The 18,720-nt window shown below is 42.5% G+C and overlaps 1 protein-coding gene across 1 annotated transcript in view; it reads left to right on the forward strand.

Moving 5' to 3' along the window:
• Positions 1-1,166: 1,166 nt before the first annotated feature.
• LOC111190897 (uncharacterized) overlaps positions 1,167-18,720 on the forward strand; it is a 176,641-nt gene continuing 159,087 nt past the window's right edge. The window contains exons 1-3 of the mRNA XM_049469515.1: positions 1,167-1,185; positions 2,304-2,669; positions 2,765-2,824. Coding sequence (XP_049325472.1) covers positions 1,167-1,185; positions 2,304-2,669; positions 2,765-2,824 — 445 coding nt within the window. The remainder of the gene's footprint in view (positions 1,186-2,303; positions 2,670-2,764; positions 2,825-18,720) is intronic.

An 18,720-nucleotide genomic window follows, 5' to 3' on the forward strand; every position in this document is an offset into this window, starting at 1 on the left:
TACAAAGCTAAAGTTTAAACTGACAGATATTCCACAATGAAATAATGTTGTTAGCTAGCTAGTTAGCTAGGTTAGCTAATGTTAACTACTTTATTTCAGTGGGGAATATTTTAGCTAATGTTAGCTAGGTTAGCTAAAGTTAACTACTTTATTTTAATTTGATTGTATTTTTTTTTACATACTAAGTGGTGAGCACCAGATAGTAAGTCCCAGATAAAGGTAGCTAGCAAGCTATAGTTTAAACGGAAAGATATTCCACAGTGAAATAATGTTGTTAGCTAGCTAGTTAGCTAGGTAAGCTAATGTTAATTACTTTATTTTACTGGGAAACATTTTAGCTTAGGTTAGCTAGGTTAGCTAGGTAAGCTAATGTTAATTACTTTATTTTAGTGGGAAATGTTTTAACTAATGTTAGCTAATGTTAACTACTTTATTTCAGGGAAGAATATTTTAGCTAATTTTAGCTAGGTTAGCTAATGTTAACTACTTTATTTTAGTGGGGAATGTTTAAGCAAACATTAACTAGGTTAGCTAATGTAAACTACTTTTTTGTGTGGCATGTTTTGGCTAACATTAGCTATGTTAGCTAATGTTAACTACTTTATTTCAGTGAGGAATATTTTAGCTAATGTTAGCTAGGTTAGCTAATGTTAACTTTTATTTTAGTGTGGCATGTTTTAGCTAACATTAGCTAGGTTACCTAAATGTTATTTACTTTATTTTGCTGTGAAATGTGTTTGCTAATGTTTGCTAGGTTAGCTTATCTTAACTACACATTTGTACACGCATATTGTACAAATACCAAGGTAAGCCTTTTAAGCTAAGCTAACTTAGCTAGCATTATGCTAGCTAGCTAGATCTTTGCAAAAGCAGTCTACATTAAATCACAAATGGCAGTTAAATAAATATAATTTTGATAACTGGATGGAGGATGAAAAATTCTCTACATACTCTCTACTGGTACTGAATTTATAAATCTGTAATGAGGTGTAAAGTAATCTCTTGTTAAAATTAATTTTAAATTATTTATAAGTTTAAATTTAGCTTAAGTTATTTTTGTGTTTCTGTATGTAGATGGTCTGTAAACACTGATCAGCTGAATTTATAAAAATCACTATTTTTTTTTTTTCTCACCAGGGGTCCCTGTGGTCATACTAACTGCAGTAATGAACAGCAGCACTGCAGGTAAGTACTGTTTAAATATATGTTTATTTGTAAGTTTTGGGGATTTATAGATTTAGAGCCCTTTTGGGAAATGTGTAATTGCCCAGAGAATGTGGAAAAGGGCTTTAATTGCAGGTTAATGTAAATAGATTGTGTAAAATTCTGTGTTTTAAAAATAATGCATGCTTTTTTTGTTGTTGTTTATGAAATGCTGTCAAAATCTAGAGAACAGGTATTAAGGTATTACTAAGTGGTTGCTAGGCAGTTAAAGTTTTAAGATGGTTGCTAAGGTGTTGCTAAGTGGTTGCTAGGCAGTTGCCATAATTTCTAAAGTGGTTGCTAAGCGGTTGCTAGGGAGTTGCTAACATATTCCAGGTGGATGCTAAGGTGTTGCTAAGTGGTTGCTAGGCAGTTGCCATAATTTCTAAAGTGGTTGCTAAGCGGTTGCTAGGGAGTTGCTAACATATTCCAGGTGGATGCTAAGGTGTTGCTAAGTGGTTGCTAGGCAGTTGCTATAACATTTAATATCTAACCAACTTCAGACAGCCTGTACCTGTTTTACTTAATTTTATTTATTCTTAACTTTTATTTTTTATATATTAGTTCTTTTTAGTTTTTATTTCCTTTTTATTTGTTGCCTTATTATTATTATTATTATTATTATTATTTTAACTCGTTTTTTTATTTTTTATAGTTTTTTTATTATTGCTTTTTGACTTATTTTGATTTTCTTTCATTATTACTAATATTTTATTATTATTATTGCTTTTTTTAGTTTTTATTGTATTATGTAAAAAGTTAGTTTTAGCCAATTTGATGTCTTTTGTTGTATTAATCTTATTTTCTTTTGATCTTATTTTTTTTTCAATTAAAATTACTTTCTTATTTTATTCTAATTCTATTTTTATTGTTTATATATTTTTATATTTTATTTACTGTTATTTTCAATTAATTAAATGTAGCTATTATTTTCTCTGTCATGTCAATCCCTGTTTCTGTAAATACTCGGCTACATTGAAAATGAGAGTTGCCCTTAATGTACATCCAAGTCAAAATAAAGGTTGATTGATTGATTGATTGGAAAATGTCCAGCTGTTACAATATTGATATTGATTAATGTTTTTTGTCTTCAAAATCAGTTACTGGTGATCCCTGCTACAACTACACCGCTCTGGATCAGCCCTGGAGAGCCACTAGAGCAGTCAGCTCATTTTCCTGTGATAACTCCTTCACCGGGAACGGCTGGTACCGCCTGCTGTATTATGGGATGAACATCCGGATGCCAGAGAGCTGCATTAATTATTTCTGGTGTGGAACTTCTTACCCGTTTTGGCTGAATGGTTCTCACCCTGAGATATCTGAAGGAATTGTCACTCGTCAGGCCTGTGGGAGTTATTTTACCTGCTGTGAACAGAATGTTTCAATACAAGTTAAAGCGTGTCCAGGAAATTACTACGTTTACGAGTTCGTCAAACCAAACGTCTGCAATGCAGCTTATTGTGCAGGTACTCAGATTCACTTTAAAAGCTTTACTTAGTGTTTTTAAATGCATGTTGGGGTTAATTATTGTTTCATTATGTTTAATTTGTCCTTTATTCAGATTTGAAAACCATCTCTGAAGTCATTACCCCAATGAAAATGAACAGCACAAAAGTACCAGGTAAGTTTTACTTAAAAAAATTAACAAATAACATCTTGTCGAAAGTAAGAATAGTTGGTTAAATAATTTTGTTGTATAGCTGAACGATTTAGTTTGATATAAAAATTACACACAACAGTGAAATTCTTTAATCTTGTCATATTCGGAAAGAACTTAAATAAAGACAAATGCAGATACAAATATAAACATAGATAATATAAAAAAATAATAATAAATTGGCAATACTGTGTGACAGAACCAACATGTTAGTTCCAGTCATGTTCTGCTTCTGCTCTACTAGCTCAGTTCTTATATATTTACCCAATTAATATTCTCATTTTCTCAGTTAATAATAATTTAATCCATCACATTTTATTACATAAATAGCTGCAAGTACAAGGATTACACTTAAATGCTTACCTGTGGTCCTGTATTCTTGTGTTTTCTTTCTGGTTTGGCAAAAGGCTCAATCATAGTTTTGGCTGCCCTTAAATAGTGCCTGATCAAATTGAGGCATGCTCAGTTGGTCCCATTTTGGGCCATACCATTTACAGGGGAGTTATTTGGGGTTTATTAGGTTTTAATTATAATTTTTTTAAGTTTCTTTTGTCTATGTTTATTATTTTATGAGTGTATACAATAACTATTTTAATAAGATGTTGTTTTTTTTTTCATTCTATGTTTATTAAGTTGGCTTGGAAAAGCCAACTTATTGTTCTTCGTAATCTTCTTATTAAGTTGGCTTGGAAAAGCCAACTTATTGTTCTTCGTAATCTTCTTATTAAGTTGGCTTGGAAAAGCCAACTTATTGTTCTTCGTAATCTTCTTATTAAGTTGGCTTGGAAAAGCCAACTTATTGTTCTTCGTAATCTTCTTATTTTTTTTATTATTATTATTATTCTCGCCACGTTTTATAAACAACTACTCCTCCTAGAGCTTTCGAGCTAGAACCACGAAACTTCACACCATGGTAGAACTTATAGCCGCGGGGTGTGCTTGTGCTTTTTGGAGCGATACATCGTACGATTTTCGTAAAAACTTCGTAAACGTACGCCCTTTTTCCCATAGACAATGAACTAGGATAATTTTGAACGGCCGTGAACGTCACAATATTTAAGATATGAAGCTGAAATTCGGATGACCTATAGAACTTATTGAGTTCTTTCCGAAAATATGCTTTACGAAACGATACGTCGTACGGATTTCGTACAAATGTCGTACGAAGTTTCCCCATAGAAATGAATGGGGGGCCCAGAGTTCTAACTCGCACACGAGCAGCTCTGCGCACGGAACCCCTTCTCTCCCCTGCTCCTCCAGTACTGTGAGTGTATGGAGGAGCTGCTGTATGGAGCAGCTATCAGTCAAAAGTTTGGACACCCCGGCAGCCCAGCCAGGGTTTAGCAACCACCTATTAACTGCTTAGCAACCACCTTAGCAACCACCTGGAAAACCTTCACAACTGCCTAGCAACCACTTAGCAACACCTTAGCAACCACCTGGAAAACGTTAGCAACTACCTAGCAACCACTTAGCAACACCTTAGCAACCACCTGGAAAATGTTAACAACTGTCTAGCAACCACTTAGCAACACCTTAGCAACCACCTGGAAAACGTTAGCAACTGCCTAGCAACCACTGAGCAACCACCTGGAAAACGTTAGCAATTGCCTAGCAACCACTTAGCAACTGCCTAGCAACCACCTGGAATACGTTAGCAACTGCCTAGCAACCACTTAGCAACCACCTGGAAAACGTTAGCAACTGCCTAGCAACAACTTAGCAACTGCCTAGCAACCACCTGGAAAATGTTAGCAACTGCCTAGCAACCACTTAGCAACCACCTGGAAAACGTTAGCAACTGCCTAGCAACCACTTAGCAACTGCCTAGCAACCACTTGGAAAACGTTAGCAACTGCCTAGCAACCACTTAGCAACTGCCTAGCAACCACCTGGAAAACGTTAGCAACTGCCTAGCAACCACTTAGCAACCACCTGGAAAACGTTAGCAACTGCCTAGCAACCACTTAGCAACTGCCTAGCAACCACTTGGAAAACGTTAGCAACTGCCTAGCAACCACTTAGCAACTGCCTAGCAACCACCTGGAATACGTTAGCAACTGCCTAGCAACCACTTAGCAACCACCTGGAAAACGTTAGCAACTGCCTAGCAACCACTGAGCAACCACCTGGAAAACGTTAGCAACTGCCTAGCAATCACTTAGCAACTGCCTAGCAACCACCTGGAATACGTTAGCAACTGCCTAGCAACAACTTAGCAACTGCCTAGCAACCACCTGGAAAATGTTAGCAACTGCCTAGCAACCACTTAGCAACCACCTGGAAAACGTTAGTAACTGCCTAGCAACCACTTAGCAACCACTTTAGAAATTATAGCAACTGCCTAGCAACCAGTTAGCAACAACTTAGCAACCACCTGGAAAACGTTAGCAACTGCCTAGCAACCACTTAGCAACACCTTAGCAACCACCTGGAAAACGTTAGCAACTGCCTAGCAACCACTTAGCAACCACTTTAGAAATTATAGCAACTGCCTAGCAACCAGTTAGCAACACCTTAGCAACCACCAGGAAAACGTTAGAAACAGCCTAGCAACAGCTTAGCAACCACTTTAGAAACGATAGCAACTGCCTAGCAACCACTTAGCAACACCTTAGCAACCACTAGGAAAACATTAGCAACTGCCTAGCAACCACTTAGCAACCACTTTAGAAATTATAGCAACTGCCTAGCAACCAGTTAGCAACACCTTAGCAACCACCTGGAAAACGTTAGCAACTGCCTAGCAACCACTTAGCAACACCTTAGCAACCACCTGGAAAACGTTAGCAACTGCCTAGCAACCACTTAGCAACCACTTTAGAAATTATAGCAACTGTCTAGCAACCAGTTAGCAACACCTTAGCAACCACCAGGAAAACGTTAGAAACAGCCTAGCAACAGCTTAGCAACCACATTAGAAACAATAGCAACTGCCTAACAACCACTTAGCAACACCTTAGCAACCACTAGGAAAACGTAAGCAACTGCCTAGCAACCACTTAGCAACCACCTGGAAAACGTTAGCAACTGCCTAGCAACCACTTAGCAACTGCCTAGCAACCACTTGGAAAACGTTAGCAACTGCCTAGCAACCACTTAGCAACTGCCTAGCAACCACCTGGAATACGTTAGCAACTGCCTAGCAACCACTTAGCAACCACCTGGAAAACGTTAGCAACTGCCTAGCAACCACTGAGCAACCACCTGGAAAACGTTAGCAACTGCCTAGCAACCACTTAGCAACTGCCTAGCAACCACCTGGAATACGTTAGCAACTGCCTAGCAACTACTTAGCAACCACCTGGAAAACGTTAGCAACTGCCTAGCAACAACTTAGCAACTGCCTAGCAACCACTTGGAAAATGTTAGCAACTGCCTAGCAACCACTTAGCAACTGCCTAGCAACCACCTGGAAAACGTTAGGAACTGCCTAGCAACCACTTAGCAACCACCTGGAAAACGTTAGCAACTGCCTAGCAACCACTTAGCAGCTGCCTAGCAACCACCTGGAATATGTTAGCAACTACCTAGCAACCACTTAGCAACCACCTGGAAAATGTTAGCAACTGCCTAGCAACCAGTTAGCAACACCTTAGCAACCACCTGGAAAACGTTAGCAACTGCCTAGCAACCACTTAGCAACCACTTTAGAAATTATAGCAACTGCCTAGCAACCAGTTAGCAACACCTTAGCAACCACCTGGAAAACGTTAGAAACAGCCTAGCAACAGCTTAGCAACCACTTTAGAAACGATAGCAACTGCCTAGCAACCACTTAGCAACACCTTAGCAACCACTAGGAAAATGTTAGCAACTGCCTAGCAACCACTTAGCAACCACTTTAGAAATTACAGCAACTGCCTAGCAACCAGTTAGCAACAACTTAGCAACCACCTGGAAAACGTTAGCAACTGCCTAGCAACCACTTAGCAACACCTTAGCAACCACCTGGAAAACGTTAGCAACTGCCTAGCAACCACTTAGCAACCACTTTAGAAATTATAGCAACTGCCTAGCAACCAGTTAGCAACACCTTAGCAACCACCTGGAAAACGTTAGCAACTGCCTAGCAACCACTTAGCAACACCTTAGCAACCACCTGGAAAATGTTAGCAACTGCCTAGCAACCACTTAGCAACCACTTTAGAAATTATAGCAACTGCCTAGCAACCAGTTAGCAACACCTTAGCAACCACCAGGAAAACGTTAGAAACAGCCTAGCAACAGCTTAGCAACCACATTAGAAACAATAGCAACTGCCTAACAACCACTTAGCAACACCTTAGCAACCACTAGGAAAACGTAAGCAACTGTTTAGCAACCGCCTTGCAACCACTTAGCAACCATGTGTAATACATTAGCAAATAACTATCAACCACTGAGCAACAGCTTAGCAACCACCTGTAAGACGTTAGCAACTGCCTAGCAACCACTTTCAAGATTTTAACATTTATCCAAATGTTTTTAGATTTCAGGGTTTAACCAAACATTTTTAGTTTTCAGCGTTTAACCACACATTTTTAGATTTCAACGTTTAACCAAACGTTTTTAGATTTCCGTGTTTTTGGCATTTAGCGTTTAGTAACCATTTTAACTTTTTAACGTTAATAGCGTTCTTTTCCAAGCCAACTTAAAGTTCGTTCACGAACTTTACCTTTTCTAGTTAAGTTGGCTTGTCAAAGCCAACTTACTGTTCTTCTTATTCTTCTTATTATTATTATTAAGTTGGCTTGGAAAAGCCAACTTTCTGTTCTTCTTATTCTTCTTATTAAGTTGGCTTGGAAAAGCCAACTTACTGTTCTTCGTAATCTTCTTATTATTATTATTATTATTATTCCGCGCTCAAATTTCTATACGCATCTCCTCCTAGGGCTTTTGACGTAGAATCACGAAATTTTGCAGTATCGTAGGACCTATACCCGATTAGGTTGCTTGTGCTTTTTTAAGCGATACATCGTACGGTTTTCGTAAAAACTTCGTAAACGTACGCTTTTTTTTCCCATAGGAAATGAATGGGGGACAACTTTGAACGTTTGTGTAGGTAACAATTTTTGACATACAAAGACAAAAATCGGACGGTCTATAGAACTTACCGCGTTCTTTCCGAAAATTTTAACGTTTCGACGATACGTCGTACGGTTTTCGTACAAATGTCGTACGAAGTTTTCCCATAGAAATGAATGGGGGGCCCAGAGTTCCATCTCACACACGAGCAGCTCTGCGCACGGAACCCCTTCTCTCCCCTGCTCCTCCAGTACTGTGAGTGTATGGAGGAGCTGCTGTATGGAGCAGCTATCAGTCAAAAGTTTGGACACCCCGGCACCCCAGCCAGGGCTTAGCAACCACCTAATAACTGCTTAGCAACCACCTTAGCAACCACCTGGAAAACGTTAGCAACTGCCTAGCAACCACTTAGCAACACCTTAGCAACCACCTGGAAAACGTTAGCAACTGCCTAGCAACCACTTAGCAACTGCCTAGCAACCACTTGGAAAACGTTAGCAACTGCCTAGCAACCACCTGGAATACGTTAGCAACTGCCTAGCAACCACTTAGCAACCACCTGGAAAACGTTAGCAACTGCCTAGCAACCACTGAGCAACCACCTGGAAAACGTTAGCAACTGCCTAGCAACCACTTAGCAACTGCCTAGCAACCACCTGGAATACGTTAGCAACTGCCTAGCAACCACTTAGCAACCACCTGGAAAACGTTAGCAACTGCCTAGCAACAACTTAGCAACTGCCTAGCAACCACCTGGAAAATGTTAGCAACTGCCTAGCAACCACTTAGCAACCACCTGGAAAACGTTAGCAACTGCCTAGCAACCACTTAGCAACTGCCTAGCAACCACTTGGAAAACGTTAGCAACTGCCTAGCAACCACTTAGCAACTGCCTAGCAACCACCTGGAAAACGTTAGCAACTGCCTAGCAACCACTTAGCAACCACCTGGAAAACGTTAGCAACTGCCTAGCAACCACTTAGCAACTGCCTAGCAACCACTTGGAAAACGTTAGCAACTGCCTAGCAACCACTTAGCAACTGCCTAGCAACCACCTGGAATAGGTTAGCAACTGCCTAGCAACCACTTAGCAACCACCTGGAAAACGTTAGCAACTGCCTAGCAACCACTGAGCAACCACCTGGAAAACGTTAGCAACTGCCTAGCAACCACTTAGCAACTGCCTAACAACCACCTGGAAAACGTTAGCAACTGCCTAGCAACCACTTAGCAACCACCTGGAAAACGTTAGCAACTGCCTAGCAACCACTTAGCAACTGCCTAGCAACCACTTGGAAAACGTTAGCAACTGCCTAGCAACCACTTAGCAACTGCCTAGCAACCACCTGGAAAACGTTAGCAACTGCCAAGCAACCACTTAGCAACCACCTGGAAAACGTTAGCAACTGCCTAGCAACCACTTAGCAACCACTTTAGAAATGATAGCAACTGCCTAGCAACCAGTTAGCAACCACTTAGCAACCACCTGGAAAACGTTAGCAACTTCCTAGCAACCACTTAGCAACTGCCTAGCAACCACTTGGAAAACGTTAGCAACTGCCTAGCAACCACTTAGCAACTGCCTAGCAAGCACTTAGCAACTGCCTAGCAACCACCTGGAAAACGTTAGCAACTGCCTAGCAACCACTTAGCAACCACCTGGAAAACGTTAGCAACTGCCTAGCAACCACTTAGCAGCTGCCTAGCAACCACCTGGAATATGTTAGCAACTACCTAGCAACCACTTAGCAACCACCTGGAAAATGTTAGCAACTGCCTAGCAACCACTTAGCAACTGCCTAGCAACCACTTGGAAAACGTTAGCAACTGCCTAGCAACCACTTAGCAACTGCCTAGCAAGCACTTAGCAACTGCCTAGCAACCACCTGGAAAACGTTAGCAACTGCCTAGCAACCACTTAGCAACCACCTGGAAAACGTTAGCAACTGCCTAGCAACCACTTAGCAACCACTTTAGAAACGAAAGCAACTGCCTAGCAACCACTTAGCAACACCTTAACAACCATTGGGAAAACGTTAGCAACTGCCTAGCAACCACTTTAGAAATGATAGCAACTGCCTAGCAACCACTTAGCAACACCTTAACAACCACTAGGAAAACGACAGCAACTGCCTAGCAACCACTTAGCAACCACTTTAGAAATGATAGCAACTGCCTAGCAACCACTTAGCAACACCTTAACAACCACTAGGAAAACGATAGCAACTGCCTAGCAACCACTTAGCAACCACTTTAGAAATGATAGCAACAACCTAGCAACACCCTAGCAACCACCTAGCAACACCTTAGCAACCACCTGTTATATGTTAGCAATTGCCTAGCAACCAGTTAGCAACAGCTTAGCAACCACCTGGAAAACATTAGCAATTGCCTAGCAACAGCTTAGCAACCTTTTCAGAAATGATAGCAACCGCCTAGCAACACATTAGCAATCAAAAGCTTAACCAAAATTTTACGATTTCAGCATTTAAACAAGCGTTTTTAGATTTCAGCGTTTAACCAAACGTTTTTAGATGTCAGCGTTCAATCAAACGTTTTTAGATTTCAGCGTTTAACCAAATGTTTTTAGATTTCATCGTTTAACCAAACGTTTTTAGATTTCAGCGTTTAATCAAACATTTTTAGATTTCAGCGTTTAACCAAATGTTTTTAGATTTCAGCGTTTAACCAAATGTTTTTAGATGTCAGCGTTTTTAGCATTTAGCGTTAACAGCATATCAATGACTCTTCACACTCTTCAGACGGAAAAAGCTTAGCAACCATTTTAACTTTTTAACGTTATTAGCGTTCTTTTCCAAGCCAACTTAAAGTTCGTTCACGAACTTTACCTTTTCTAGTTATTATTAAGTTGGCTTGGAAAAGCCAACTTACTGTTCTTCTTATTCTTCTTATTATTATTATTATTATTATTATTATTATTCTACGCTAAAATTTCTCAACGCTACTCCTCCTACAGTTTTCGAGCTAGAACCACCAAACTTCACAGGATGGTAGAACCCATAGCCACTTAAGTTGCTTGTGCTTTTCTAAGCGATCGGAGAACCAGGGTTCTAGCACGGTTCCGTCAAAGTCACTTTTTTCCCCATAGACTTCCATTCACACTTTTTTCAAACTGCTCTAAAAGTCACAATTTTCAAGCTAGAGCCACGAAATTCACAAGACATACAGAACTTGCAGAGACGTTTCAGACGATATGCTGATCTCACCGATACGATTTACGGTTTTCGTAAAATTATCGTACGAACTTTCCCCATAGGAATGAATGGGCGGAATGTTGGCCATCTCACACACACCAGCCGATCCTGCGCACGGCCCCCCTCTCTGCCCTGCTCCTCAGTACTGTATCTGTATGGAGAAGAGACTGCTGAACACAACCCACACCAGAACCAATAACACACTACACACACACCCCACTACACACCACACAAACCCCACACCCCACACACTCCACACCACACATACCCCACACCACACACTCCACACTTCACACCCCACTCCACAGCCCACACCACACACACTCTACACCCCACACACACCCCACAGCACACACAGTCCACAGCCCACACTACACACACCCCACACACGCACACACCACACATACACCACACCACACACACTTCAAACCACACATACCCCACACCACACACACGCACACACCACACATACACCACACCACACACACTTCAAACCACACATACCCCACACCACACACACGCACACACCACACATACACCACACCACACACACTTCAAACCACACATACCCCACACCACACACACTTCAAACCACACACCCCACACCACACACACGCACACACCACACACACTTCAAACCACACATACCCCACACCACACACTTCACACCCCACACCACACACACTCCACTCACTCACCACACGACACACAGTCCACTCCCCACACTCACTCCACACCACACAAACTCCACAGTCCACACCACACACACACCCCACACCACACACAGTCTACACCCCACACTACACCCACTCCACAGCCCACACCACACACTCTACACACCACACACACCCCACACCACACACTCTACACACCCCACACACTCCACACCCCACGCACTCCACACCACAAACACTTCAAACCACACATACCCCACACCACACACGCTTCAAACCACACATAACCCACACCACACACATACTCCACACCACACAAACTCCACAGTCCACACCACACACACTCTACACACCACACACAGTCCACACCTCACACTACAAACACTCCACACCACACCCTACACACATTCCACACCACACATACCCCACACCACACACACTCCACACCACACAAACCCCACACAACACACACTTCAAACCACACATACCCCACACCACACACACTTCAAACCACACATACCCCACACCACACACACACCACACACCACACACACTCACCACACGACATACAGTCCACTCCCCACACTCACTCCACACCACACATACTCCACACCACACACACGCACACACCACACATACACCACACCACACACACTCCACATCACAAATACCACAAACCACACACTTCACACCCCACACCACACACACTCACCACACGACACACAGTCCACTCCCCACACTCACTCCACACCACACAAACTCCACAGTCCACACCACACACACTCTACACACCACACACACCCCACACCACACACAGTCTACACCCCACACTACACACACTCCACACCACACCCTACACACATTCCACACCACACATACCCCACACCAAACACACTCCACCCCACACACCACACACACTACACACCACACACAGTCTACACCCCACACTACACACACTCCACACCACGCCCTACACACATTCCACACCACACATACCCCACACCAAACACACTCCACCCCACACACCACACATACCCCACACCACACACACTTCAAACCACACATACCCCACACCACACACAATCCACACCACACAAACCCCACACCACACACACTTTAAACCACACACACTCCACAGCTCACATAGCCCACACCACACACACTCCACCCCACACACACTTCATACCCCACACCACACACACTTTAAACCACACACACTCCACAGCTCACATACCCCACACCACACACACTCCATCCCACACATACCACACACAATTCACACAACACCACACACTCCACACCACACATACCCCACACCACACACTTTAAACCACACACACACTCGATAGCTCATATACCCCACACCACACATACCCCACACCCCAAACACTCCATACCACACACACACTCCACAGCTCACATACCTCACACCACGCACACTCCACCCCAAACATACCACACACTTCACACCCCACACCACACATACCCCACACACTCCATACCACACACACTCCACAGCTCACATACCCCACACCATACACACTCCACCCCACACACTTCACACCACACATACCCCACACCAAACACACTCCACCCCACACACTACACACCACACACTACACACCACACACAGTCTACACCCCACACTACACACACTCCACACCACACCCTACACACATTCCACACCACACATACCCCACAACAAACACACTCCACCCCACACACCACACACACTACACACCACACACAGTCTACACCCCACACTACACACACTCCACACCACACCCTACACACATTCCACACCACACATACCCCACACCAAACACACTCCACCCCACACACTACACACCACACACACCCCACACCACACACAGTCTACACCCCACACTACACACACTCCACACCACACCCTACACACATTCCACACCACACATACCCCACACCAAACACACTCCACCCCACACACCACACACAGTCTACACCCCACACTACACACACTCCACACCACACCCTACACACATTCCACACCACACAAACCCCACACCACACACTTTAAACCACACACACTCGATAGCTCATATACCCCACACCACACACACTTCACACCACACACACCCCACACACTCCATACCACACACACACTCCACAGCTCACATACCTCACACCACGCACACTCCACCCCAAACATACCACACACTTCACACCCCACACCACACATACCCCACACTCTCCATACCACACACACACTCCACAGCTCACATACCCCACACCATACACACTCCACCCCACACACACTTCACACCACACATACCCCACACCACACACACTCCACACCTGACACAAACCCCACACTCCACCACACATACACCACCCCACACACAGTCCACACTCCACACACACTCCACACACCACACACATTCAACACCCCACACCACACCCCACACAGTCTAGACACCACAACCCACACACACCACACCCCACATTACACACACTCTACACACCACACGACACACACCCCACATACAGTCCAAAGACACCCCGCACCACACACCCCCCACAGCACACACAGTCCACACCCCACACACACCTCACTCCACCAAACATACACCACACCACACACTCCTTACACCACACACCCTCCACACCACACACATTGCACACCCCACACACAGTCCACACTTCACACCCCACACACAGTCCACACTCCACACCTCACACACAGTCCACAATCCACTCCACACCCCACACACACCTCACTCCACCAAACATACACCACACCACACACTCCTTACACCACACACCCTCCACACCACACACATTGCACACCCCACACACAGTCCACACTTCACACCCCACACACAGTCCACACTCCACACCTCACACACAGTCCACAATCCACTCCACACCCCACACACAGTCCACACCACACACTCAAGACACCACACCCCACACAGTTCACACACCACAACCCACACACCCCACACACACTCCACACCACACCACGCACACTACACTCCACACCACACTCACAGTCCACATCCCACACACTCCACATCCCACCCACACACTCCACACCACACACACTCCACAGCCCACACCGCAACCAGTTAGCAACACCTTAGCAACCACCTGGAAAACGTTAGCAACTGCCTAGCAACCACTTAGCAACCATGTGGAATACGTTAGCAACTGCCTAGCAACCACTTTAGAAATGATAGTTACTGCCTAGCAACCAGTTAGCTACACCTTAGCCACCACCTGGAAAACGTTAGCAACTGCTAAGTAACCGCCTAGCAACCACTAAGCAACCATGTGGATTGGCTTAGCAACTGCCTAACAACCAGTTAGCAACACCTTACCAACCACCTGGAAAACGTTAGCAACTGTTTAGCAACCAGTTAGCAACAGCTTAGCAACCAGCACACCTTACACCTCACACCCCACACTCACTTACACAAACAGTACACACCCTACACAAACTAAAACACACTCAATTAACACAGGAAACACTCCACAGAACACCCATACACTCCACATCATACAGCACTGCACTGATCAGCACTAACACATTCAGAATCTCTATATTCTTCCTTCATTATCAATTATATGCTCATCAGCTTTTTTCACATTGACAGATTAATACCTGTTTCTACATTATCCATATCTCTCCCTTATGTGCCCATCACATTTTTACATTCAAAAAATGCCTGCAGATCAACGCAGGAAAAACTAAAGAGCTGGTGGTGGACTTCGGCAGGACCAAACACTCTCCTCCACTGCCTGTGAACATCCAGGGCACGGATATTGAGATAGTGAGGTCCTACAAGTACCTGGGTGTCCACCTTAACAACAAGCTGGACTGGACTGACAACACGGCTGCTCTCTACAGGAAAGGTTAGAGCAGACTGCGGTCTTTTGGTGTGCGGGGGACACTACTTAGGACCTTCTTTGATGCCGTGGTGGCATCAGCCATCTTTTATGGAGTGGTCTGCTGGGGCAGCAGCATCTCCACCGCTGACAGAAAGAGACTGGACAGAATCATCATGAAGTCCAGCTCGGTCCTTGGGTGTCCTCTGGACCCAGTGGAGGTGGTTGGAGATAGGAGAATAAGGACTAAGCTTAAGAACATGCTGAAGAACCTGTCCTACCCCATGCACTACTCTCTGACAGCACTGAGCAGCTCCTTCAGTGCCCGGCTGCTGCACCCGCGCTGTGTGAAGGAGAGATACTGCAGGTCCTTCCTTCTACACTCCATCAGACTTTACAACACACCACACTCCCAGTAAACACTAGTTTACTATCTCAGTACTTCATACAAACTTACATACTACTCAGTGTAGCTGTAATGCTTACCATGTGCAATATACATCTCACTACATGTACTGTGATCCCCTTATCACCATTTGTGCAAAATGTTTAACGTGCAATATTTTTCTCACTAATTGTTTTTTTGTATGTATAAATTTATCATTATTTGTTTATATATTTTTTCCTATTTTTTATATTTATTCACTGGTTACCTGGGATACCATAGCAACTGCCTTGCAACACCTTATTCACTGGTTAAAACGTGTTTCAAATCCACCAAAATACTGAGAAAACCACCCAAACAGCTGATGTTCATCATATCAACAATTTTACAGGGTTTATTCCAACATGATCTTAAATAAAATACCTTAAATATCTTAAATATCACTAATTACAAAAAAAAAAAAAATTAACTGAGTTATGCATGTTTGTATTCTGTGTTTTGTGCATTGTATCATGGGACACACGAACCAAAAAATGGAAATACAGTACATAAAAATAAGCTTGCAAGCAATTAAAAAAATAAATACTCATACAGAATAACGAACATAAACACAGCTTCAAATCAGCAGGACTAAAAGCTCTGTCTCTGCCATGTTAGATATCTAACTACAACACTGATGAGTTCAATTCCCAAACTCTTAGCACAGCATTTCCTCCTGAGAATTTTAGACACAACTCGACTTTTGGCATGAACCACTCAATCTGGCAACACCAGATCCAGTGTATGTTGTTAATTTCAGGTTTTCTTAATGTAGTTCAATAATGTGAGGATTATCTTTTAAACAGTGTGAATATAACAGGAAGAGAAATTACTTCATGATCAGCTTAGAGCTTCACTAACTTTAATTCAGAGCTCAGTTCAGTGTGTTTATGGAGTTTTAAACACAGATCAACCCCTCTCACCTGTGTGTGTTTATGTGACTGGTGATGGCACAGGAGTTAGGAGTTAGTGTCCAAATTCAATCTTGTTTTACCACTACTATGTACCACTACATAGTGTTTCCCTAAATAGTGCAACACTAATGAGGGAGTAGGGAGTGTCACTCCCCGATCTGTACCCCCTGCCCGATTTGTGCCGCCCACACTGTCGCAAACAGCTCGTACACTGTGGTGTCAAAATTAAGGATTTTAAGTTTTACAGAGCTGTGCAGAGTACATTTTCGTTAAATTCAGCATTCACGCCATCCTCCAACAAAGGAATGGGCAAGGAAAGTGTGTGTGTGTGTGTGTGTGTGTGTGCGTGCGTGTGTGTGTGTGTGTGTGTGTTGAGAGAGATATGGGTTCGCTCTCATGCTTTTTCTGAGAGTAAAATAAACTGATATTTTGATGAATGTGTTGTACCTGTTATTTATAATAATTTGCTGTGTATTTTAAGAATAAAAAGATTTTTTTTTAATACATAAATTCTTGTCTTACACACCCGTTAATACTAAATTGACACAGTGTAAAATGCACAGTTTATATATCAACTGCAAGGACAAAGAACATTATTAATAATTATGAATTAATCATTAATAATAATTATGAATTATTTTGTGGTTGATGTTTGTATTTTGTTTGTAATTTATCTTGCACTCTATCTAGATTACAGAAAGATAACCTAATAAAATGTGAAGTATTTTACAGACTTGGTATATGTAACAAAAAATAAATAAAAACACTGCAGGCTCACACATTTTAACAGATTATTTTCGATTTTTAATTATTTTAAACACCTATCTGTCTATCTAGAATTCAGAAAACGGAAGTTAAGCTTGATCAGCGATCTCACAGCGCCGACAACTGTTGACAGCCGTGGCTGCCCGATCTGCGCCCCCTGCTCAGTGTGCAGTGCGCATGCGCGGCACAAATCGGGCAGGGGGTACAGATCGGGGAGTGACAGGGAGCCATCTGGTCACAGCCCCAGACATTAGAGTTCTTGACTGGTCACTGCTCTCAGTCTCCATAGCAACACCATGGCAACTGACTCTGACCCATGACTGGTTCATTTGTTGAACACACCAATCACAAATCTTTTGTATAAAACAAATGATTCTACTGGTTAGTGTTTACTGTTTAGTAAAAAAAAAACTGTACTCTCTCAGGCTCAGTAATCTAAAGAAACACAGAAGGCACCCAGACATTCAGTCAGACACTCAGGGAACAAATCTCTCAAGCAGCTTGCAGAACCTTCCATGTAAGTATATAAATTACATATAATTTTTAAGAGAAAACTGTCTTTATAAACAGTTATATGTCTATTTAGTTTAGTATGCTTACTACATAATACTACACTAGCTTCAAACTTACTTTCAGCTCTTTTAAGAATGTATTTGGGCTGACAGAACCCCAAAAGAAATCTTACAAAAATAGAACAAGTTTAAAAATAAGTATTTTAACAGAAAAAAATAGCTTCAACTTATGAACAAATGTACAATAATAATAATAATAATAATAATAATAATAATAATTATTATTATTATTATTATTATAATAATAAGATTGTTTTATCCAGAATGCTTGTGCGGTATACATTTTTTATACCATCATACCGTGTCAGAACATTACTTTTGTATATGGTATTAACCTCTTAACACGCCCTGGCCCGCCGGCGGGCCAGAAAAATATGATATTTAATATCTGGCTGTGTTTATGAATAGTTATAGGTTCAATA

The sequence above is a fragment of the Astyanax mexicanus genome, chromosome 21, assembly GCF_023375975.1.
Source record: "Astyanax mexicanus isolate ESR-SI-001 chromosome 21, AstMex3_surface, whole genome shotgun sequence".
In the NCBI taxonomy this organism is placed as follows: Eukaryota; Metazoa; Chordata; class Actinopteri; order Characiformes; family Acestrorhamphidae; genus Astyanax; species Astyanax mexicanus.